General features: G+C 42.6%; 1 protein-coding gene across 2 annotated transcripts; it reads left to right on the top strand.

The window, feature by feature from the left end:
• The first annotated feature begins 337 nt into the window (after positions 1-337).
• On the top strand, positions 338-23,376 carry slc1a9 (solute carrier family 1 member 9). Of its 2 annotated transcripts, XM_029507776.1 has the most exons (13): positions 338-472; positions 2,028-6,752; positions 12,399-12,446; positions 12,679-12,837; positions 13,741-13,893; positions 14,647-14,900; positions 15,931-16,036; positions 16,116-16,242; positions 18,467-18,700; positions 19,492-19,686; positions 22,007-22,141; positions 22,290-22,725; positions 23,194-23,370. In XM_029507776.1, exons 2-13 carry the CDS (start codon positions 6,572-6,574, stop codon positions 23,368-23,370), a joined length of 2,205 nt encoding a protein of 734 aa, XP_029363636.1. In that variant the 5' UTR covers positions 338-472; positions 2,028-6,571. The 2 variants fall into 2 exon arrangements, with proteins under 2 accessions (XP_029363636.1, XP_029363637.1); XM_029507777.1 differs by lacking the exon at positions 22,290-22,725 and having other exon boundaries at positions 23,194-23,376.
• The last annotated feature ends 1,559 nt before the right edge of the window (positions 23,377-24,935 follow it).

Genomic DNA, 24,935 nt, shown 5'->3' with positions numbered 1-24,935 from the left:
AACAGACAAACACACCACGAAACAGCCACTCTGGCTTTCAGCCTCAAAATTAGCCAAAAAGGGAACTTTTCTTTGCTAGCTAAATATGAAACATCACATGTGCGTGACTGAGCTGTTTATTCAATTTAAAAAATTTTCACACCTTACCTCCTCCTTTTTTTATTTTATATATTTTTTTTAAATCCCCGCCCAATGTTTCCCAGGAAATCAATTTGATGAATTGCCAACAACGTTTTGTTGACACAGGTCCAAGAGTTGCGGGTTCATTCTGGGTTGGTATTACCACCAAGCTGTGGTGAAGCCGGGGGGGGGGGGGGGGGGGGGGGTTGCAACATAATCCCATTTGGCACAACCAAACGGGAGGATGTCGCCTCATGTTTTAATGCCAATTCCGAGTCTGCTTTCAGATTGCTTCCTGTTTCCGTGTGCCAGATATTTCTGTGTGTGCCTTCACTTTCCGGCTATTTGGCAGGTAAATGTTTTGTTTTTTTTTTTGGTTTTTTTTTTGCTCAAGGGCAAATGATGGGATTTATTGGGATGATTAGGATCCGGATGGCCTCATTAGACTCTATTATCACAGGACAGAAAAAAAAAACCTCTCTTGGCATCTACACACAAAAACAAAACATGAAATTTCAGAATGAAAATAGGTTTAAAATTCTGCACGAACGCAATACGTACATTTCTACAGGGGCAGACTTGTTGATTTTTGATGCCCAGGGGAATGCTTTGTAAAGTGCCCCCCTGAATTACCATCATCACCCAAACCAGCTATTATTTATAAATACTTTGTCCTGTAATAACCTCAGATGTGAGACTCCTAGTTTGACAGTAGAAGTCTTACATCAATCACGATCAAAAGCTAAGGGTAATCGTAACACTGGCAGAATACCAGTGTTTTCTGCAAATATTTAACGCTTTACTGTCAGCATCATTGTCCAGGGTTCATGTCCCGACTCATCCCCGATGTTAGCAATGACGGTTTTATTATTTCTACACAAAGGAAGTAAAAAGCTCCTTGCTTCCGAAAGTGCAAACATTTATTGGAACTGCTTTTTCCTTATGAAACTCATATTTGTCATGCAACTGCACCTACCTCAAAAAAAGCTGGCTTGTTTCCCATAATAATTAAATATAATGTGTGATTTGATGCATTGAGATCCCCTCCCCCCAAAAACACCCAATGTGATGACAAATTTATGACAAATTTACAGCATTGTATAGGCATGTGGTGAATGTGATGAAATAATTATCCACATATACACTCTCTGTCACATCCATTCAGTTTTTATTGAGATTGGAGTTACCACATTAATTGAATAGGAAAAAAAAGTTCAGTTGATCCAAAACTGAATCAACTGTCTTAGAAAACAAGCCCTTCGAAGAAATTAAAAACTTGTTTAATATTCAGTTTTCATTCAACAATGGGAATGAATTAAAAGTTAAATGAAAGTTAAAGCAGTTCCTACAGATTGAAGACTTAAACCTTCTGTTTGTACTGTTACTACAAACCCTGATTCATCATCGGGACAATACTGTCCTGCAGGAAATAGGAAAGTATATTATTATCAGAATGGTGGGAAAAAGGAAGGTAACCTAAAATTTGAGGTGAACAGAACCAGAAGGCAGCTTCTCATGATGGAAGAACAACGCAAAGTACAACCACAGTGAACAGTTAATTTCTAATGTCAGGTAAATTTAGATTTTACAAATTATTTTATCATTCGTTTATTTGTTGTCTGCTTGAAATTCAAACCACTGAGACGGCACAGTGAGTAAATTTCAGTAACAGCGGGAAAATCGAGGTTGGTACTGTACCTTGTCATAACTTGCCTCACATGCACTCAGATATTTCTTATGAGACCTTCATCAGTGTTGACAGTCGTATGCTGATTTGCTATGTGCTTTAATTGAAACTACATGATGTCTGTATGTGTCGGTGGGGTGAGTGCAGGCAGTGTAGGACTCCTTTAAAGTTGAAAGGCTGGAAACAGGAGCTGGTGACTGGCTGCTCTGTCCGCTCACAGGTCTTTGTGGGGGGGGAAACTCGGCGAAGGCCCGGAGGAGACACAATGGAGGTCTATGGAGGACACACAGGCTGGCAGACAGTTCAACGGGTCCTCGGGCCCTCAGATAAGTGGTCCCCATACAGACCAGACGGAGGGTTCACTGCTATTGACCCACGTAAAAAGCTCATCCACTGAGCCTCCCACCTTGAATGGCCTTGTTGAAAAGGAGAGCCATAAATTGGCAGATGAGCAGAGACAGGAGACTCTTCCCTCCCGTCTCTCTCTCTCGTGCGCTCTCTCACATGCTATCTCTTTCTTTCCTTTACCAAGTAGTGGTTTCTATCTCACCAAACCCCTTTCCCCCTGAATGTTTAAAAAGATGAAAGGATAAGGAAAAGAATGGAGACAAAAGAGGGGAGGGTTGTGTTACAACCCTGCCCCTGAGAGACTGCTCATGAAAGAGTTTGGGGATGGGAGCGATAGGGACTGGAGAGGAGACACAGAAAGGGAAGAGGGGAGATCATGAAAAGAGGTTTTTCAAAATCCAAGCCGTTAAAGCGGGTCACTTCTGTATAGAGAGGCAGACTAAAGTGCAGTCTTCACTCAGGGACGGAGACATTTAACACGGTGAATACCCTCAGATGGTAGGCAGCGTTGATTTACTTGCCCCTGTTGACTGATTGGGCAAACTGAAACACACACACAGATCATCCTTCTCGTTCCTCTTAACCATGCTGTGTTCGGACAGTAGCAGCACTAATCTTCTGCCAGATTTGCCATTAACTTGCCCTAGACTGACACAGACGCACACACTCCCTGGTGTCTCCCTCACGGCATTCCTCCCTCTTGGCATTTAGTGTCAGTCGCTTCAAATCCTCTCAACCCTCCCACCATTCTCTCTATCTCCTTCTTTGTCTGAACTTGCCCTGCATGCACTTAGATATTTCCGCCCCAGGGTGCATCAGTGAGAGTTCAAGTGAGAGAGAAAGATGACAAGAGAAAGTTGTTAGCTAAGTGTGGACAGGAGTGACGGTCAAATGAAGACGACAATTGAAAGGGCAGGGATTTGCAAATATTGATGCCTAAGCCTCTTGCCATCTTGCTTCCTGTCTCTCACACTCCCTGACACATGCATACATTCAGACATTCACAAGTAACTGCAGCAATTTCCATTCACCGAACAAGTTTTCCTTCATACTACCACAGTAACTTGTCACATTAAGAGATTTTCTTAATCCCAGAATCACCTAAAGCCTGTAAATGTAACAACCGGCTGCTAACTTAAACATTCTGCAGTAATTTCTTGTTTTTCATGGCCCGGATTTTCAGGACTGTTATTAAACCCCCATAAAAACAGCAACAGTCGCACAGTCTCACCTTGTACACAAAGAACTTGCAAAACCTTTGGGAACATCAAACACGTTGTGTCATAGCTGTAAAATCGTTTTCATCTTTCCTTTTGGAGCCTGACGTCTTTCAATCAATTCTCATATTTCCATTAGAAAAACACACAGAGGCATTTTTTAGTTTCCAGATGTCACTTTTACAACCACCTACTCCTCTGATTGAATCTTTCCCACACTCTGCGCCGTCAGACATCAGCTTGGACATTCTCCTCCATTTAAAACGGGAATCTCAGTGTAATTGGAAGATGGTTATTGCGGCAATTACTGCAAATAACTGAGCTTAGCCGTCATGGTGTGGCTTCACAGTCTGTCTTTTCACAACTGAGCAGCCGAGTCAAAACATCAAGACCTCCCTGAGGTCCGTGGCAGACAGGCCTTCTTCATCTGTTCCTCCATCTACGCGCTCTCTGAATGTCTCCATCGTTCTTCTTGGGCTCTCTCCACCTGATTAGTTTTGGTTTTCATTGTTGAGCTCACCTACTGAGCTGCACGGCCTCCTCCTCCTCCTACCAAACTCTGGTCTCTACAACCACTGTTACACACACACACACATACATACAAAATGAGGTGTAGCTGCATATGTTTCCAATTTCAGAGTGTAATGCGCTTTTCTCTGCAATCTGACCCAATTAGCCGGAGCCTCCTGGAAATACCCCAGTCACCATCCACGGTGGCAAAGAGGTAAAGGGTCAAAGGTCAGGTCGTTCACCAGGGGGATTTATGGGCGAGGGATTAATGTGTCACCTCCTGTCTGTCGGGCCCTCAGTCCGTTTTAGACGTCTCCCTGGCTGCAGCGCTCCAGCTTCTGTCCAACTACCCCACGGACATATTTGGCACAGGTGTAGGAGTGTGCAGAAAAAGCAACCCAAGCCTGAAATTAAATTTCACAGCTTACTAAAGGTCAGGGAGGATGAGTGACAGAGTCTGGAGCCAGACCACACGTAAACACACAAACAACACACATGCACAGTGAGGAAAGTATGCACGCACACATATACATGCCTGAGCTGACACACCACTGCTCTGACAAACAAACAACACATGCGCCTACAAGTCTTTCCTGTGCAAAACTGAAGTTAGTGTTTGGAATGTTCACCTTCAGGAAAATGGTTTTGGACGGGTGGAGGAATATGAGAGCATCAGCGCTGCAAAGCCCTCATTAGGGGGAGTGGAGGGCTTAGTTCGGTAATTTTCTTTAATGCTTAATGACAATCAGCTTCAGATGGGCGCAGAAGTCAAGCTGGTGCGTTGCGTTACCTGGCAGCCTGCCCGAGCCGCCGAGTCTGTCCGTTTAGATTTTGCGTTATGTTGGACATACACGCGGGCAGGAGCCGGGTGATTGTCAGTTTATGAAACGGCTTCGGACACCACCACGCAGCCGTCACACACTCTCCTCGTCTTATTTACATCATCTGCATCGCCGGTCCCTCTCCTCTTACAGCAGCTCGCTGCCTCTCTGCCCAGATCGCCTCTCGATCACTCCTCCTGGTCTCCTTATCTGTCCCTCCTCGGTGTCTCCTTACAGGACTCAATCCACCTACAGCGGCTTCACTCTCATTCCCTTGTCAGAGATTCGTTGCAGTCTGGATGCGCCCGGATTAGACCTACAGCCTAAATAGTGAAAGATCTATTTACAGTTACGTCTTCCACCTCGCTGACTGATTCCACACCTCACCCAGCCCTGTGCCCCCCCCCCCCCCTCCCTCCCTCCCCTGCCCCCCACCCCGCTCCTGCACATCCCCTCTCCTCTTCTTCCATAGTCTGTTTTTTGTCCTTTTTTTGCCAAGGGAAAAATGTAACACATTGTAAACTTTACTCATGGTACAACACCCCACAGGGTTGGATTTCAGAGGCAGACTTTGTGTTTGAACTGCTCTGGCAATTAGTAGAGGATAGACTTACAGCGCACCTACTGCACAATGGAGGCACCGGCCCAATTGTACGAACCCCTGTTCCCATCCTGCCCCTCTCCATCTGTCACTCCTGTGGGACTTGGTGTGTGTGTGTGGCTGTGTGTGGCTGTGCTTTTTGGTTACGTTTGTGCTTTATAATACGCTGAATTCATTCAATAATAACTTTATAATACCCCATTAACCCCCATTTAAGCAGTAAATATTTTAGAGCTTGCTATAATGTAGTCATAAACATTAATTAATGTACTCCCTATTGTGCACCGATTGGACCCATTTGGTCTGTAGTCACAACTGCAGTCATTTAAAAAAGCATTTCAATTAAAGGTTTAATTATTATCAATATAGAAAATACTAGAAAATATCTGTTCTTAACCACAATGTAGTTTCTGTTTAAAACCAGTTTTCTAATAATTTTTAAATGCTCAACAGTAAAAAATTGGGATTTTACTTACATTCTGAATGTCTTACTGACCTAAATATTTCATAAATGCAATATCTGCATCCTGTGTAACTAAAATTAGAGGAGTGTTGGCATCCAGTGACATAGAACCAGAGATTCAATCAACCAATCAAAAATAGTCTTTCCAAACAAGCACTTCTGTGTGACAAAAATGGTTTATCTCATCTAGTCCTGGTTCTGCATGTATTTGCCAGTTTCATACCACACCGATGAGTGTTTGCGTAATGATGTCTGTAAAGTCACGCTGTAATGCAACATCACGATCGACAGTTGTGAGGTGACGCTCATAAATGAAGTCACAGGTCGCTGAGTGGACCGCTGCTGCGACAAACCTGAAACTCTTTATCGGTTCATCTCCACAGTAATTCTGTGTATTGATAAAGTGTCGTGGTTCATGGAAAAAGCCAGAGCCTTGAATGTGCAGTATGTGACAGCTCCGCCCACGGGCCTCCGAGCACTTTGGACTGACACTGATATCTGTCAGAGGATCCTTCAGAGGGAGGCTACTGTACAGATTTATTCACTCAGGGCAGAGCCATAGCGCCCTCCGGTGGAAGGGAGGGTAACCATTACACCCCCTCAGGCACACCCCCCATCTACCCCATGTGCACTGGTTTCCAGATCTCCCTCCTTGATAAGACAGTACTGCTGAAATTCCTGAAATTGTCAATGAATTGTGTCATTTTCACAATTAGGAATAAGAGAAAGTAAACGAATCTGACAGAAGTCAGTGAATGAGGCAGCGATCGGGGGGTGAGGTGAGGTGAGGTGAGGTGGGGTGGGATGGTGACGCTCCGAGCATCAAGCTGTTGTATTAATCTGCAAATTTTCTCAGATGACGCAAAGACATCATCTGACATCACCTCCCGTCCCCTCTCCTTTTTCAGCTCTACGTCCCTCCTCTCTCCACATCGCTCCCCCGATGCCTTGCTCTTGTCAGATGGGAGACAGCATCACACAGCAGGTAAGCCTGATTCCCCCATTTTTTAAAAATGTATTTTTTCCACTCCCCCTCTCAGCATCCTTTCACACCGTTTCTCACCTCTGATTTTGATTTGTTAGGTGTGTCAGAGTGGCGTCATTTATGGTCTTTTATGGTCTGTTGGCTGACTGTGTCAAGTAAAATTTTTGTTTCCAATGATTTAGAATGAGCTGTCTGATTTTTTTTTTTTTTTTTCTTCTAAAGTTTTCTCGAGAGGTGATTTAAATTTTCTTGTTTGGGTGTGTGGGTCGTGTTAATATCTTCTCAGTTATCGGCATTGTGTTTGCACGCTGTCTGCTGTCAGAGAGAAGGGGATTAGGGAGATTTAAGGAATTTCCAATGCGCCTCTTGGCCAGTGAGAAAGTGGATTTACTGTACAGAGGGAAATAGGTGTGTGAAGATCAGTCCAGCTGGAGTGAGGAGCGATGGACGGGCAGTGATGGATCGAAAAGGAAAAAGAGGAGAAAGAAGGGGAGAAAGAGAGAGTTTATAAATAGTAACGGTTTACAAGGGTGAAGGGAGCAGATGTGATAGACAGTCTGTGCTTAAGGAGTTCAAACAACAGATTAATACACTCAGATTATCACTGGGGGGGTGGACACGTGGACACACAAACACACACACAGATGCAGGACTAAATCAGGAAACACATGTGAAACTTACTCACACACAAGCTCAAACCTTCTCTCTTACTTACATTACACATCGACTCAATTTCAAATATTGGTGATGACACACGCACAAATCCCGAAACCTTCTGGTTGTTTCTTCCTTTGTTCCCTTTTTTATTTTCTCCAAACATCCTTTCAACTCTGAAACATTTACCTGACTAATGCTTTAGTCAGTAAATATTTGCAAGTGGCAGTCATTGCAAATGGGCAATTTTTGAGAAAAACTAAACAGTTGAAGAACCAGATTGAGCTGCAGGAAGTCATGACAGCCATTTTTAAAATGCATTTGATATTTTACTGTGTGCATAGGAGAGACATCTATTTAGTGCTTAAAATATTATATTGAATAATACACATAATCAATGAAGTAATCAGAGCTTTGATTTACTTATCATCCAAAAAAATAAAAATAAAAATAAAAATAAAAATAACACAAACCAGTAATGTGGCTGTGAAAGGATATGTGACGTGAGGACACACACTGACTCATGAGAGTCCAGCTCTGATTGACATTGACCTAAAGGGTTAATACGCATCGTTTTACCCTCATGCTGTTTAGCAAACACGTGTTTGTTGGCAGTTGTGCATATGTTGAATAAGGCAGCACTCTACTCAGGACTGTGTGTTTGAGAGAGACGTTGTGCTTCACACTGTTATTCATCTACAACATGTGCATCTTCAGAGGTTTACTTAAGTGTAATTGTTACATGAGTGGCTGAAACAACAGGCCATCACATCGAGTAACTCAGCATTCAAGAACTACAACTAAGGTTTTGTCAAACAGGTGGCATTTATTCACTATGTAAGAAAACTATCATAGCTCAGAGTTTTGTGTCTTACAAAACTCTGAGCTATGATAGTTTTATTGAGTCTTTTGAAACTTTTTTCATTTTTGAGCAAAAGAGTAAAAAGTGTCCAAACAAACAAGCTTCAGTTCGTATTGAATTATTGTGTGAGTGCACCTTTTTTGTGTGTGTTAAAAATGTAGATCATTCAAAATGCTGTTTTGACAGGTTAAGCTTTGCTCAGCTATGAGAAAGAGTATCCACAAACAGGCTGTATAAGATGCTCTACATGTGGCCGTAATCATCCATACAGTACATTTAGGGGGCGGAGCTTCTGAAGAAGTCCTGAAAGAGGTTTTCCTTGCTTCGTTTTTGATATTGAATATTAAACGTTTTTCCTTAATGGAAACAAATACATTTGTAGATTTTAAATTTAAGATTGCAGTTCAATCTTCATATTTATTTATTTCTAACCAGTTGTGCGTTCGACAGCAGCACATCTTGTAATGTGTTGTAGCTCAGCGTTGTGTTGCTGCAGTGACCATCCTGATCTCCCTCCGCTGAATGAGGGAAGGATGGAGGGGTGGGCTGAGGATTATATCTCGATCCCTTTGCAAAGCTCACACCAAACAATCAACCATTGGAAATAATCCTCTGAGACACACAGGCACCAGCACACAGTTACAAACGCACACACATGCAGATGTGAAACACCACAAAAAAAAAGATCAAGTTCTATTTTTTTTTTTTTTATTATTATTTATGATTTTCGCTTCATTTTATTAGATTATCATACAGCTACATGTTACCGGCTCATAATTGTATACATCCCGTCAGTAACTGTCATTACTGTCGTCTGATACTAGCTAAACTTTCTAACAAATTAAAATCAGTGGATTTAAGGCTAACTAGTAATTATTTTCATTCAATATAGTCAATGAAATGTAAAAAAAGAAGTCAATTATGGGAATAGACCCAGTGTGTTTTCGCAGATCGACATTTTTGGTTGCGTTTTAGAGGAGATTGTAAATTTGCAGGCATGTTGCACTACGCTATTTGCTGTTTTTTTTTTTTTTTTTTTTTTTTTTTTTAGAATGACTAAATAAATTTCGTCAGGGCACATTCAGATTCTATTGTTTACTTTGAGTCAGAAATAAACTTCCTTTGCTGTGAGTTAAGATCCAAGGCAGGCAGATTGGGAGGGATGGCGACTTATAGCCAACATGCATCTGTCTGATCTTGAATTGACATCCACGATTGGTTAGAGACCTGGTTGGATCATTAATGTGGACGGCCATAAGTGGATACCAGTAGAGGGATTGGTGATTCTGTGACAGCCAGACAGAGATCTGGTGGGTGAGGCGGCTGTGTCGTGTCTCGCTCTGATGGTATGTACACCTTTTATCTACAGCAGCTTGGGCTCATTTACAGTAATCAAAGCCTGCTCTTCTGGGAGATTAAGTCATTCTGTCATCACGGCCCATCCTCCTGGAAACCATGACGATTAAGAAGAAGTGTAGTAAGTACATTCTGCATGTGGAGGCTGATTGTGATGGTTATCACGCACTGCATAGGTCATGATCACACAACTGACAGACTTCCAGAGTATTTACATTGAGGACCTCTGTGTTTATCCAGTTGCTAGTGTTTTGAGAGAGACTTTTTGTCTTGCGGTTGTGTTTTTCCCACAGGTGCATGTTCCTAGTCTACCAATATGCTTATTCCCTCAAAACCTGACTCACTTTCATCCTTTTGGTCATCACTAACATGTGTTTCCAATGGTCTGGCAGGGATTAGGCATTCCCATCAAAGGGGAATGCCTCCTGGTCTGCAGCGTACCTGGTGGAGTAGGAATATCTGTGTTGGGCTGCTGTGAAATCTAGGATTTACTGTAAGCTGCCTGACCAAACGGGCTGAACCCACTGACTTGGATTTCTGTGTTTTATTAGGGATTCAGAGCTGATGTAACAGACCTGTCTGTAACCAGTCTTTCCTCTCCTCGCTGCTGCAGTACGCTAAACAGCATCTGTTTCTCGTACTTTGCCGAGTGTCTTTTCAGGAAAGACATTAGAAACTTAGAAGTCCCATTCTACCCTGAAGGGTTGTAAATAGGTTCTGTTTTCCTCAGCTAACCGGAGACATCAGGGAAGCCCAGTAAGATCTGGTTCCTAGAGGCCAGCTACGTTTCATCTTGAGGCTGCTCTGACATTTCCTGGAGCAGGAAAATAATCTGTCTGTTGGGGAGGGAAGACAGATTTGTAGAAAGGCTTCAGGTTGTTGAGTAGGTCCCTGCAGCTTATATTCCTCAGCACCACCCTCCGCTAAGGACACATGTTGATGCTTCATTACTTCAGGGCCTCCACCTGCTCAGTGAACAAAGGTTTAACAGAGAGGAAGTCGAGCTGCCTTATATTTGCTGTATTATTGTATTTTTGGAAAGTTCGTGACCTTTCCTCGTCATATTTTGAAGAACATATATCCAGGATTTTATTCTTAACAGTGATTATAGAAGAAATGGTAAAATTTCTTTCTTGTCCCCTTTTCCTCTCAAATGAAGTTCATGTAACTGACTGATGTTACCAAACAATGTTCATGCTAAGAATGACATAAGGATTGGAAAGAGGATTTGTGAAGACTACAACAGTGGAACCTACTCCCCCTCCCCTCTTCAGTGCACCGTTCATCGAGGATTATATCTCTGCAATTGAAACTTGGCAGTTCATTCTCCGCCTCCAAAATACAACATCTCAGATCAGATAGGCAATCTGCCTTTGTGTCCGGACTGGTGATTGTTGCATAGACTATAATGAAGGGCAGAAAAATGGCAAAGGCAAGCAGGAGATGAGAGAGTGGAGGTGAAAGGCGTGACAGCTGACGAGTTATTAGGTAACATTTTTCATGCCCCTGTTCTCTGTCTACTGTACTTTTTGTTGAATTTGTGCAATTGCATCTCTGCTGCAGCAGAAAATGCCCTCTGCTCAGCTGATGGATTATAATCATGTCTGGTTGCGATTGTCTCACAGAGTCAGACTGTTTGTAAATGTGACATTCATACTTCTGACACGGATTTGGCATAGCTGTGCTGCTCTCCAGATGTGTTTATATGCGATTAATGTTTAGAGATGGTGTCGGTGGGGTCTCTGGTAAGTAGAAATGTGTAGTGTTATGAGACAGTGGACACGACTTTATGCATGCTGATGGTGATGACTTTGTCTTGGAGGGAAATTTGATTGCTTTACTGAGATTCCTGTATTGATGCATAGCAGCCAAAATAGACTGTGTGATAATTACTAACAGCTGACGAGTGTTAATGGCTCAAGGGTGAGCGTTCAAAATGTTCAAGTTGTGCTAAAATGAAAGAAACACAAGTTTGTAACTTTTTTCCATTTGAATTTCATCACTAAAAAAAAATTGACATCTTGGGATGACAGTGTCGGTCTGTTGGTCCAACTTTGGGATGGACAGCTGTAAAACTTTGCAGCCTTTCTTCAGAGGATGAAGTCCACTAACTTAGTGATCCCCTCACTTTTTCTGCTGTCAGATCAAATATCCTAATTATACTTAGCAGTTTCATCTACTTCTCCAGCCAAGTTGACATTTGTGGTTTTGGATGTAATATCTCAATAACCACTGTATGGAAGAAAACATAGGCACTAAAGGGAGCGCAGTCATGATTTATAACCAAAATTCTCATCCATCCAGTATTTATTGCTAATTAGTAACACACAAAACTAAAATAATGCAGATATTTGCAAGAATCAAAAACTCAGTTTGTGTTGGCAAAGAAACACCCCTCCCTGAGCAAATCGTGGTCTGGCTGCAGCTTCTGTCTTGCTCTTTCATGTACTTTTTGAACACAGATTTAGCCATTAATTAACCTCCACTCTGTCTGTGTCAAAGCCTGCCAGACCTGTCAGTCAGATGTGGACTGACAGCCAGGGGCCACATTTCAGGCTCTTAGCTGGCTCATTCTTTACTGCACTCATCTACTATATTACTTCTCTTATCAGCAACTCCATATTTTCTGTCTGTATTTAGATTCTGGCAGTTTGTGCCTTTTCCTTTTTTAGGACGATGCAGATTACATCGCTTGAATTTTTTCCTTGTGTCCTGTTGAACCATCGTCTTTTGTGTTTGCGTTGCTTGAAGCTATGCTTCTTTACTTCCCTTAGGAACCGCAGCCAGATCCTCAAAAGACATTCTTACTGTGCAAGTCAGCGGTAGGTGTCTTAAATCCCCATTTAACAGCAGAGTCAGCCACCCAGAAAGACAACAATGTGAATCCTCACTAGACACCAGATGGGAATGTTATGTTAAGATGGTCTATAAACAATCCAGTCTTCACATTTGACAAATCAGTCAGAGTCATGGGTGCATCATTAACACTTAATGCTATGCAGGCCAGTGTGTGTTCTCCCAGCGTAACACCCATTCCGCCCACTGTTTCCACAGGCAGGATGACAAACCAGTCCACAGCCAACCAGTCCAACACAAACAAGGACACAGAGAAAGAAGAAAACCAGCGAGATGACAACACAGAGGTGGCGTATAAAGATGCAGGCCACTGCAGCCGCAACACCCACAACCTGCTGCTGGGACTCACTGTTATGGGTATGCATGTTCCAGGACAGCCAGGATGTGCAGCCTCTTGGCTTCTGTACCCTAAAATGGAATGTAGTCGGCATAAAAATTCAATGCTTCAAGAAAAATGTGACTGGAAAAGTTATGATTTCAGCTCTTGGTGAACATAATTAAACATCCCCCAAAATCCCCACATTCTTTACCGACTGAAGAGAATTGAATTTGTGGTCAATTTTATGGACATTTGTGCTGCAGTAAATATTAGCACGCACAAACCATAAATGTACAGACTTGGCAATAATTTTCCCACGAGACATCAGAGGCTTGTTGTTGTCTTTAGTCTGCCTCTATAAACACTTTCTGTGTTTCTGTGTAACTTTGTTCTTTGCAGCCCCCCCAAAAAAAGAAAAAGCCCTGCAAAGCTGGGAAATGTGTTATTTTTGTTGGTTATTTGTCACCCAGATTTAAACCCAGATTTAATTCGTTTACATTCAAGTAGGCGCTCCTCATCAGTCAGAGGTCTTTCTCATGTCAGATGTAAAACAACACAGCGTTTGGGTCCCAGAGGAGTAGGTCAGTGTGTCTGCCGATAAATTATAAACTGAAGATCGGTCAGCATAAGGTCTGTGAAAACTATTTTAGAAATTTCTGATTTTTGGGACTGATATATTGCACCAATCTAAGTAAGTATGGAGCAGAGCATTTAGCCATGATTTTATACAGCTCTGCTGAAACCAGACTAATGAGAAGCATTTTGAGGCAAAACGACTGAACAGATCATCCAACTAATGGGGACCTAATTAGCAAAATGACTGCATTAAATAATGATTCACTGATTTAATGGCATCTATAAAAATAGTTCTTTTTGTCCAAATACATACGTGTAAGAAAAGTGGCGTTGTTTTCCTTTAATGGACTCCTCCCCCCCCTCAGGTGTTGTTATGGGGGTGGTATTTGGGATGCTGCTGCGCTACATGAATGTGAAGGACAGCTCTGCGCTCATTATGATCTCCTTCCCGGGTGAAATCCTCATGAGGATGCTGAAGATGCTCATCCTGCCTCTCATCATCTCCAGTCTCATTACAGGTGTGGCACTACACACATGTGTAAAGGTACACAATCACACACAATACAATCCATTTATAGTGTGCACAGGCCAGTGGGGTTCACCTCACTGTCAGTTAGTTAGTTGACTAACTGTAAGTATCTGTACATTGATTATTATTATTATTATTATTATTATTATAAAGAGATGCTAAATTTAAAGATCAGCATGTAAACTGCACATTTCGCTATTCGTATGTGAACAGTTCACAGTTAAACATTACTGCGTTCACCATACATCATTTTGACCATAGTTAAATAAACACATGCAGAACAGGCCAGTTTATTGAAAAAATGAACTGAAATTCGATTAAATCAATAGCCATGTTGCACAAGTTAAGGTATTTGAACTTGGTTCTCTGTCACATGCCTCAGACATGGGAACATGTCAAACATCAGATTAATGAACACGAGTCCCTTACAGCGTCCGCTGCACTGTTTAATGATCACCACATGTTAGAGCACTAATGTGCTGTCGGTGAACTACACAGACATGCTAAATGCAAGCGTGTTGTCGATCTAACGATGTTATATCAATGTTTGGAGTCAATTCCTTTTTTGTGTGTGTGCTTTGTTTTGTTTTTTTTAATGGGTTTACCTATCGTACTGATTGTATTTGATTATCAGGCACAACACAAATAAACACTGACACACAAGGAGAAACATATGAACACGTGTGTTTATTGAGGGCAGGAACCAGAACATGTGGCGCTAACGGCCGCCTGTCTCCTCCAGGCCTGGCTGGTTTAGACGCCCGCTCCAGTGGCAGGATGGGTAGTAGAGCCATGGTGTACTACATGTCCACCACTGTGATCGCTGCCATCCTGGGGGTCATCCTGGTGTTGGGCATCCACCCAGGTAACCCCAAACTGAGGGGGGGCGCAGCGGGCGCTGCCCCAAAGAACCAGGAGGTCAGCAGTCTGGACGCCTTCCTCGACCTCATCCGAAACCTCTTCCCTGAGAATCTGGTGCAGGCCTGCTTCCAACAGGTACCGCCGGTTTTCTGACCCTTGACCCTTTGCTGCAAGTCACCTATATTTTCCTCACTCTCCACAATTTTGCTCTCTCTGTCTCACTGCAGATGTAATAAAGGTGTAGAAAGCTGCAAAAAATATCCTCAAATGAACTTTGAAGCTCAGCTTTCAAGCCAACAGGGCTGAGAAATTTGAGCTTAATGTAATTCCAGAACCAACCTGTTTCTTGAAAATCAGATCTCTTCCACATAGTATTATCTTTATCGTCTCCAAGCTTTGATTTATGAATGGCTGAAGAATGCTACGTAGGAAATAAAGCAGTCAGAAGAGCAAGCTGAAAGTCCCACATATGTTGTGATTTTTGCCATGTCTGTACCAAGGCAGCAGAGAGTAGTGACAGAATGAAGGAGCTGCAGGGAAACTTTAACTACTGGTGATTCTCCGGAGAGTCGAGTCGTACTCAAAACTTCATCCAAAATGTTTTCTACATGTGTTAGTTAACAGGGTTTTAGCTTCCAAAGGAGCAAAAGGCCAAGGCTGCCCTGTCTGCATGTGGAGTGCTGAAGGTGTAAATATCCAGATCAACAAACACCTCAATGTTTCACTTCATTTTGATTTTTTTTTGCTCAAGGATTAGAGTTAGTCATCATCTCTTTACCTCTCTTCATCCTAATGATTCCAAAATTATGCATCTGTTAGTAAAGGACAGATTTCTGTTGACTTCTGCCCTCTCTCCTCATGCTGTTTTCCCTCTTTGTCTTTTTCTCCAGTTCTCTCTCTGTCCTGTCTGCGTCTCTGTTTTACTGCCTCTTTTGTTTGTCCCCATGTGGGACCCTTTGAGGGCATAATTGCTTTTGCAGAAAGGGATCGCTCTTTATTTTTTTACCCTTTCTCTTTGTTGTGGAGAGTCTCTTTTTCCCTCTTCTTCTTTAAATGCTGGTCTTTGCCCATACACATAAACAATATCAGGGTTTCATGTGATTTTGAACTAGATCAGTTCATTTCTAGTCTGAACTCTCTGATTATGGGTCTGTCCTCCCTCCAGGTTCAGACGGTGCTGAAGAAGGTCCCAGTTGCAGCACCAAATCAGACCGAGCCCATTTTAGTGAACAAAAAGAAACTGGAATACAAATGGGGCATGAACGTTCTTGGTGAGATGATCTTTTGTTTCTGTTCGCTGACTGACATGTTGGAGTTTCTGCTGATGTGCTGCTTTGTGTCTTCTGCAAGGCTTGATCGGCTTCTTCATCACCTTCGGGATCTGCATGGGTAGGATGGGTGAGCGGGGGAAGATCATGTGTGACTTCTTCAACATCCTCAATGAGATTATTATGACGATGGTTTCGTTGATCATGTGGTCAGTGTCTCTTTTTCACCCCCACGTGTGTGTGTCTGTGTTTGTGTGCATGTGCAACATGTGTCTGTTTTAGCTCATTGCTTTGACATTCTGGAGATACCACACAAGAAAGTCATTGACAGTGATAGATAAGGTGAAAGGGAGAAAAATAGTCGGGGGAAAGAAAAAAAATGGAGAAGCAGAGAGAGGAAGAGGGAAAAAGTGTGTTAATGAAGGACACAGACAGATGGAGAGGGAGGGAGAGAGAGGGTTTCCCTGGGTCACGCTGGAGTCTGTGGTATGCCGGAGAGTAGCAGCAGCCAGGGCCCCGGAACAATGTTGTGGGTTCTCAGGGGAGGCGTGGTGGAAGATCTCCAAAATGTAATGGATCCACCAACGCCAGAGGAGACACTTGGCAGAAAAGCAGATGCGGGCAGGAGGGACAGCAGGACGTGGAAAGATGCATGTGAGAGCATGCCTTCAGAGAGCGGTGCACGCCTTGAGGCTTCGCAGGACCCCGGATAGTCGTGCAGAGTGAGGGTGTAGTGGCAATCAGAGCTGGGATGCGAAGGGAAGGGAAAGAAAAGGAGGGGAGAGCTGGAAGGCGGCTGGAAAAGAAACATTTGGATGCTTGTCTTGCAGCTCTCCTTAGGCCATCTACATGTGCAGCTGGACACTAAAGGAATTGTGTCCTTGTTCATATCACTCACTCAGTATAAACAAATTACTCATGGGCCTATGGAGCCAGCCAAACACAGAGCCCAGTGTATACAGAAACACATATCGTACGAGGGACACATCCATCAGATCATATACGCCACGTACTCCACCAAACAACTGTCAGCTAATGCCAGCGTCGGGGTTCAGCCTGCAGCTGACCTGAGAGAGCAGGCCGCTGTCAAGATGAGACCTGCTTTGGCTCAGACCAGGAAGCGCTTAAAGGGGAACACCGCTTTAATTCATATATAGGCAGTGGCCTGTGCTCGTGAACAACTGCACATTTCAAAATTGGAAACCAGAGATGCAAGAATGTGTTATGTCCTCAAATGGAGAAAAGGACTCCTTTGACGATGAATTATGATTGATTGGGTGTTGGCGTGACACACAAAACTAATGTTGTTTTTTTTTTTCATCATTGTTTGGAAAATTCATGTTCTTTGACAGCTATTAAAACTGTAGCAAGAAAACACACGCACACGGCAACTTCAAGAATATAAAATTTAATTTTTAAGACTTGAATTGAAGGAGGGGGGGTTCAGCTTTCATTTTCAAGCCTCAAGCGCAAACACTTTTCTCTGAGTTTGATGAGGTGAAGGTTGGTTCATTTTGAACACATTAGAGCTGCAACAAATGCATGTACAACCATTTAGATTATTCATAATAGTCCAAAAATAATCCAGCTCTTAAAATATCAAGTGTTTCTGCATGATACTGGGATTATTTACTGTTTTATAGACCAAATGATTAGTTAGTCGATCAAGTGGATAAACCACAGGCTATCATATGATAAATATCTTATGTTTCAGTTATTTAGAACCCGCAACAAATACAACAAATACAAGTGCTTTATGCAAGAATTCAAGAAGAAGTATTTATATGCCAACTTTAAGCAGTAATTGAGAAAAATTATTTCCTAACATATAACAAAATAATCAAATTTGAAGCAAAACAACAGCAAACAGCAAAAAAAATCAAGTCAGCAGATGTACCAAATAATTTTTTATCAGTCAGTTCCACTGTCGTGTTTGTTTGCGTCAGATATGTTGTCGACCACACATAAAAATGGGAACTGCTCTGGATGACAGATATCAAGAAGATAAGATCAGATATAAACTAAGTTTATACATGTTGATGTACATGTAATTGAGTTAAGCTGTGGGATCCAGTTTACGTTTTAGAAAACGCTAATTTACTTTATATACTGACAAATCACTGGATTATTTATGCAGGAGCTTCTTTCCTCAAGTAGGTTTATAGTGCTGTCATGTCTGTGTTTTCAGGTTTGACTGAATCCTGACCCAGAATGTGACACTGATATTTCAGATGTTGATGTTTGATCACTAAAATCTTATTCATCTGATGTGGAGATTAAAATGTTTTGATTTGATTTGATTATGTGACCAGAAATATGAACCATGAGTCCTCTCAGCTGCTTTTGTTTTGTCAAAGTGGTTGTTCTCTATTATGCTTTTAAAGCAATAGAAAATAAATCATCATCAGCGCTGATATTTTTCTCTGTGCTCAGGTACTCTCCTGTTGGTATCGCCTCTCTGATCGCTGGGAAAATTGCAGCCATTGGGGACCTGGAGGTGGTGGCGAGACAGCTCGGCATGTACATGTTAACCGTCATTGTGGGCCTGGTGATCCATGGCGGCTTGATCCTCCCCGCCATATTCTTCGGTATCACCAGAAAAAGCCCCTTTACTTTCTACACTGGAATCTTCCAGGCTTGGATCACTGCTCTGGGCACTGCTAGCAGGTATGACGGCCTGCAGGAAGCGTGTGTGTGTTCCACTTAGATGTGTGTGCAACGCAAGTCCAAGTTGTCTGTCTGGGCATGTGTTAACACGTGTGTCACATGTTTCTTTTACAACATCTATTCCTCCAGCAGCTGCTGTAGTTGCTGTGATTGATTGGCGAAGCTTGCCACTCGCGTTCAGCTATTTGGGTTAAATCTGAATGGGCAAAAAGGCAAAGTCTGTATTTAAACAACTGATTTGAGAAATCAGGACACCAAGGCCAAATGTGTGTAGGTGCAGGCTATCGCAGACAAGTCCGTATCTCCGTGTTGTGAATGTCTGAGCCCGTGGATTAGCCGTCGCCAGCCAAACTGGCCGCGCTGCATCCTGCCTCTCTGGCTCAGCTCGTCTCGGTTTGGCTTGGCCAGGCTGCCATTCTTCACTTCTGCTGGAACCAACTGTCATTTTGGCACATTACAGGGGCTTTAGTGAATATGTGTAATCCTATCAACGTTTTCTCTAATTATATTATGACCCGAGCTTAGCAGGGCCGGGAATCAAATTCCTTTAATTCACATGTTGGAGGATTGCAACAGTGGCCTTCACCAGCTGTTAGGAAGAGGCTGTCAGTCGACTCCAATTTCTGCTGCTTTTTTTTAACCATTACCCCTTCACCTCCCTCCTCACCTCTACACTTCTGTCTGTCACCACCTGTCTGCCTATTTTATGTCCTTCAGCAGACACTTTGTACATCTGCACCTCTCTTCTTGTTTTTTCTAACTGGCCATCTTGCGGCGCCTTCTGTCTTCAGCGCAGGGACGTTACCCGTCACCTTCCGCTGCCTGGAGGAAAACCTGAAGATTGACAAGCGGGTGACCCGGTTCGTGTTGCCCATCGGTGCTACCATCAACATGGACGGTACGGCGCTGTATGAAGCCGTGGCGGCCATCTTTATCGCTCAGATGAACGACATCAGCCTGGATGGTGGACAGATTGTTACTGTCAGGTAAGGCATAGATGAATCCTGTAACTCTAAGCTGTCCTGTTAAATAAAGCCAGAATAGGCCAGAAAAAAAAACAACATTGGAGGTCAGAGGTCGCATAAATGGACATATCTTGACATTACAGCAACACAACTATTGGTTTTTTTTTTTGTTGTTTTTTTTTATCAGATTGTAAATACCTATCACGCGGTGTTTCACTTCTAGTGACTTTACATGAGTAAAAATGATTTAGATTAAAAATATGAAGCAATAGCTGCTGCTTTTTCTTATCTGTTAACAAAAAAATCTCAATTTGGGGTTGTCAGTCTCTTCAGGACGTTTTTCCTGTTTATGTGATGTTGGTGCATGAGCTCAGGTAGCCCATTGCATCAGTGCGTAAAAATGAGGGAGCCTCTGTCTGAAATGCTTTATTTTACTCAGATTTGTACTAGTATTTTTTCTGATAACAACCCATTGGTTTGTTAACTTTTGCTCTGCACATTTTTCGGGGGGGATCTGAAAGCGTAATAAGCTTAATAGCTCTCAACTGTTAGGATTTATGTTCGTGGACAAGCTGTTTGTTATCTAATCTTGTTGTTTACATCATCTAGCAAATCTAGAAGTTACAGTACTTCCCATCTGAAAGTGTATATATCAATATTTTATTGGAGTTGGCACCAATCTAGTAGCAAGTTGTGGCAAGTATCTGCTTTAACTGCTTAGAGTTTCATTTTGAAACGGTTGCCAACGACCACACATGGCTCACCTCCAGCTTTTCATGAAACCATTACTCATAGATATCCGTATAAGGCCTCAATGTAAACGAAATTCAAACATGTTTCTGTGACTTGCATCAATGTACAAGGTAGCGTACTGTGTTTGAAACTCAGTAAGCAGTAAGACAATGAAGAAGTATTCATTTTTGAGGTTTCAGCAAACCATTTAAATCTGATTGGAACCAGTCTACTTGGACCAGACGCTGCTTCTTGTGACTGCGTTTTAAAAATTATGTTCAGCACTTTGAAGTTGTTTATTATAGGTCTTTCATCAATGGCTGTTTACCACCAAATTCCAAAATCTAATTTTCAAAAGTCCAGTTGGACTGTTGTGTCATTTGTGGCGAAATTGTTCTCCAACCAGATCCGCTTGTGGTGTGTAAAACACCCCACTAAGTGTCCCTCCCGTGGTGGGGTGGGATTTGGTGCTGTAGATTGTCGCAGCTGATTCAGATGTAACTTGGAGCTTCGAGTTCCGACGAGCAGTAAAAATGCGCTTTAGAGAAGCGTCCAACTGGCCTGCTGTCACATCGGGCGCCATCACAACCCGAAGGCTGCAGACACATCATATATCACATATGAGCACTGAAGAAGCTTTAACTCGGGACACAAAAGAGATGTTTTTTTGTTTTTTGTTTTTTTTTGTTGTGGAAAGAAAACCTTAAAACAACTCGCAGCCCTTTTTTTCCTTACGTGTAGACTGTATTTAAACAAACGCTGCATATGTGAAAAGTTAACGCATAAAAACCAGATTGTTGCCGTGTGAACCATAAAATTACATGAGGTTGAATTTTAATACCACAGCAGCCCTTCTGCAATTATGTGCATGAGTCTCTTTAAAGGAGACCCATCTAACATACTAAGCGTGGAATAATTGTCTAATAATCCTACAGTTAGCAAAAAAACATATTTACACCTTTTCATTCTAAAGCCACATGGCATCAACCATCTTTTAGCACTCTCCTACGCCAAGTTTATTGGGTTTATTGGCGGACATTCAGCCGGGCTGGCCTGCTGATTCAGCAGTGAAGGATCTCGGTGAGTTCTCTGATTGCCTCTCCAACCCAGAGAATCAGTGAATCACACTAATAAATGTGGTTTGACCTTTGCCTCTTCTGTTTGTTGCCACAGTCTGACATCACCATGGTCTGTGCGTTCCTCACAATGGTCCTTTGACTGAAATATTCACATTTTTTTGCCTTTTGCTCATGGAATGAATTAACTCTATTTTTTGCGCGTCTGAAAAGCCTTTTCTTTCCCCTTTGTCAAGAACGCAGAGCCTTTTATAATTGTTCGAGAACAATTCAAAGAAAAGTTCAACTATACAGCGCCAGTTTAAACTTGTTATCAGGCGTGTCCTCAATCTACATGGGCATGAAACTGAAGCTGTCAAACACAGACCTTCACTGTCGTCTTTGTTCAGGCACACAATACGATGTGGGTGAGGTACACAAAATATTACAAGTATTTTCTTTGGCTTTATATCTCTGAGGTTGTCTGAGTGTGTAAAGGACATCAGTTTGATGAGCAGACACTCATTATATATCCTTCATCCTCTCCTTCACAGCATGACCGCCACTTTGGCCAGTGTTGGAGCTGCCAGTATTCCCAGTGCTGGACTGGTGACTATGCTCCTGATCCTGACCGCAGTTGGTTTGCCCACCCAGGACATCAGTCTGCTCATCGCCGTCGACTGGCTGCTGTGAGTCAGGTGTCTGATAGGTGGTGGGGGATGATGAGTGATGAATGATCTTGGCTTCTGCTCAGGAGCTTGTTGAGTGAAATCTGTCACAGGGATTTGGAAAACACTTTTTTTCCCCGGATGACTCTGGCGCTGTTTGTCTGCTCAGTGACAGAATGCGTACCTCCATCAATGTGGTGGGCGATTCATTTGGCGCCGGGATCGTGGACCACTTATCCAAGGTGGAGCTCGCTGAACTTGACGCGGCGGAAATGCAGATACTTTCACCGGAGGAGCTCGATTTCATCCCCCCACCGCCGATCCTCACGGAGATGGACCTGGTCGACCCCCTCAAACCGCCCGAGCTTCCTCCCCGCTCCCCCCGACCGCCCAAACAAAACCACCACAGCCACGTCCTCTCTCAGTCCCACTCTATCACTTACTCTCCATCCCGTTCTGTCCGATCTCCATCGCCTCGCTCAATCCGTTCTCCCTCCCCGCGCTCCGTCTGCTCCCATTCTCCCCGGCCTTTCCGTACTCATTCACCACGCCTCCTCCACAGGACAGAGCCGGGCTACTGCGCCTTGCCCAGCCATGAGAACCAGGTATCCACCCAACCCTGCTTCTTCTCTTTGTACTGTCATGTTTCACTAAACTACTAGAGATTTTGACTGAAAACATAGACGTACCTAAAGGGCACTCAAGCTCTTTAAACCAAATATATGAGATAATAAAATAGATTAGGATACGCTGTGTCCTATTGAAACGATCACATTTTTCAAACCCTGATTTTAAGACCAGTAGCATCACCATCGCTCCTTATAGAGCAAGAATAATTTAAATGAAGTTAAATCTATGTCGGTAGTTTCTGTTTTGAGATGCAGCTTGTCAAAGATTTAATTTGGATCGATAGGTAGACAGTTAGGTTGGTAGAGTTTGTGCTTTGCGATGCAGTTGGTCAGAAATATCAGTGGCTGAATGAATGAGTGTGTAGGCAGTGTGTATTTTATGTTTATGCGTGTGTGCGTTTGTTAAAGTCGCAGCCATCTCATTGAGCGTCTCTGCTGTCTCAGATTCCAACACTGCCTCGCTGCTACAGGGAAAGAGACCGGGAAAGGGAGCGACTGAGGCGGGAGAGCGAAACTGAGGAGGAGGAGGAGAAGGTTTTGGATGAAGTAAGTGACGGCGAGGAGAGTGATGACACTGCTTATGATCGAAGGCACGCCATCCCACCGGGCGACCTGCCATGATTTGGATTTATACCACCGCAAAGCTTCCCCGTCAATTTGTTTCTGTTTTACAACAGCATTTTCCCACAGTGGATTTCCAGCTGGTTACATTAATTCTGCTTATATCTGTTTTGAATTCACTGCTCTGGGTTGACAGGAATGATTGATAAGCTCACTTTGAGCGTAATAGTTATAGATCTTAAACTGTTGCAATTACAACATGCTTTAACATTCCTGAAAACTGGCCCTGAGGTTTCTGCAGAAGAGTTTGGAGAGTTGTTCCCTTAGTGTACTTATTTCATTTCCTTTTTATAACTGTGTTGATTTATCATTTTATAACCAAACTTAAAATGCTCCTGTATGCCTGAAATTCTTTAAACTTGCCTGATATCAGAGAATAGTGAGTCTGCTCTTGATGAGAAAAGTACGTTGCTGTTGTCGTTACCAGCATTTTAATGCACAACCTCTACTCCTCCTACTTTATGGTTCTTGACAATCAGTAATACAACAATTCAAGGAATCATCTGACACACTGGGAAATATGCTGATCTGACTCCCTTTACAGTAGATATCTGCCAAAGGCGATTAGCTTAGCTTAGCACAAAGATGAGTGAGACGAAGGTTCTTATAAATGGTTATAATAAGACTGATAATTCTCTGAACTACATGTTGTCACAGTTTTAAAGATTATTAAAGACTGTAGTTGTGGTTTTTGGTTGAATCTCCATCATAACTTTAAAGGTGCTAGCAGGATTTTTGTCACCTTCAGGCTTTCAAAGGGAGGCAAGCAAAGCTAAGTTTAGAATGACAGAAACGGGTTAGGGTCACTCATATATAAAAACTATATATCACAATATAACAGAATGTTCCGTTTAAGGACCTGAAGAATTCCACAGGTTCTTGTAAATGACAAACGCACAACCAGCAGACATTGTTTTTATAATAATATCACCTCTTGCATTTCTTTATTTCCCATCCACATCAGCTCTTTTTCCCTGACAGCAGTCATCATTGATGTTAATACTGTGTATATCATGTATGGTTTGTATTTTCTTGTTGTGCTCTGGTGTCTGAAATGACAAGCAGTAGGGAAGATGCTGTTTTAATTTTGTTGTACGTTTAAATTTACTATTTATTAGACTTTATTTGCCATTTATTATCATTTGCTGTAAAATAACTTCAACAGTTTCCTCTGTCCCAATGAATTGCTTCTCATTTTACATGAAAAATGCCTCCCACCATCCTTAAGTCTACACACAACCTGTGTTGCAGGTTGTGTGTATATTGTATGTAATAAAATCTTGAAATAACTTCTAATGATTCATCTGTGCTTTCTCTGCTGTTTAAGTACCAATCTGTGGGGGGATTTGTCCTCTAAAGGGGACGTGCGTCAGTGTTTGTCTTCTAAAGACAAAGGAGAAATCCCACAGACAGTTATTACTAGATGGAAAAGTTGCAACAGACACACACGCAAAAATGGACATGTTACACAAGCGGCTGCGCTTGCACAATGATGAGACAAAGAAGCACAGAGATACCAACACACTTAATCCTCTCAAAGAATCGTTAGAGTTGGGAGAGGCAGG

This window comes from Echeneis naucrates, chromosome 8, assembly GCF_900963305.1.
Source record: "Echeneis naucrates chromosome 8, fEcheNa1.1, whole genome shotgun sequence".
Classification (NCBI taxonomy): Eukaryota; Metazoa; Chordata; class Actinopteri; order Carangiformes; family Echeneidae; genus Echeneis; species Echeneis naucrates.
This window is presented reverse-complemented; position numbering and strand designations above follow the sequence as displayed.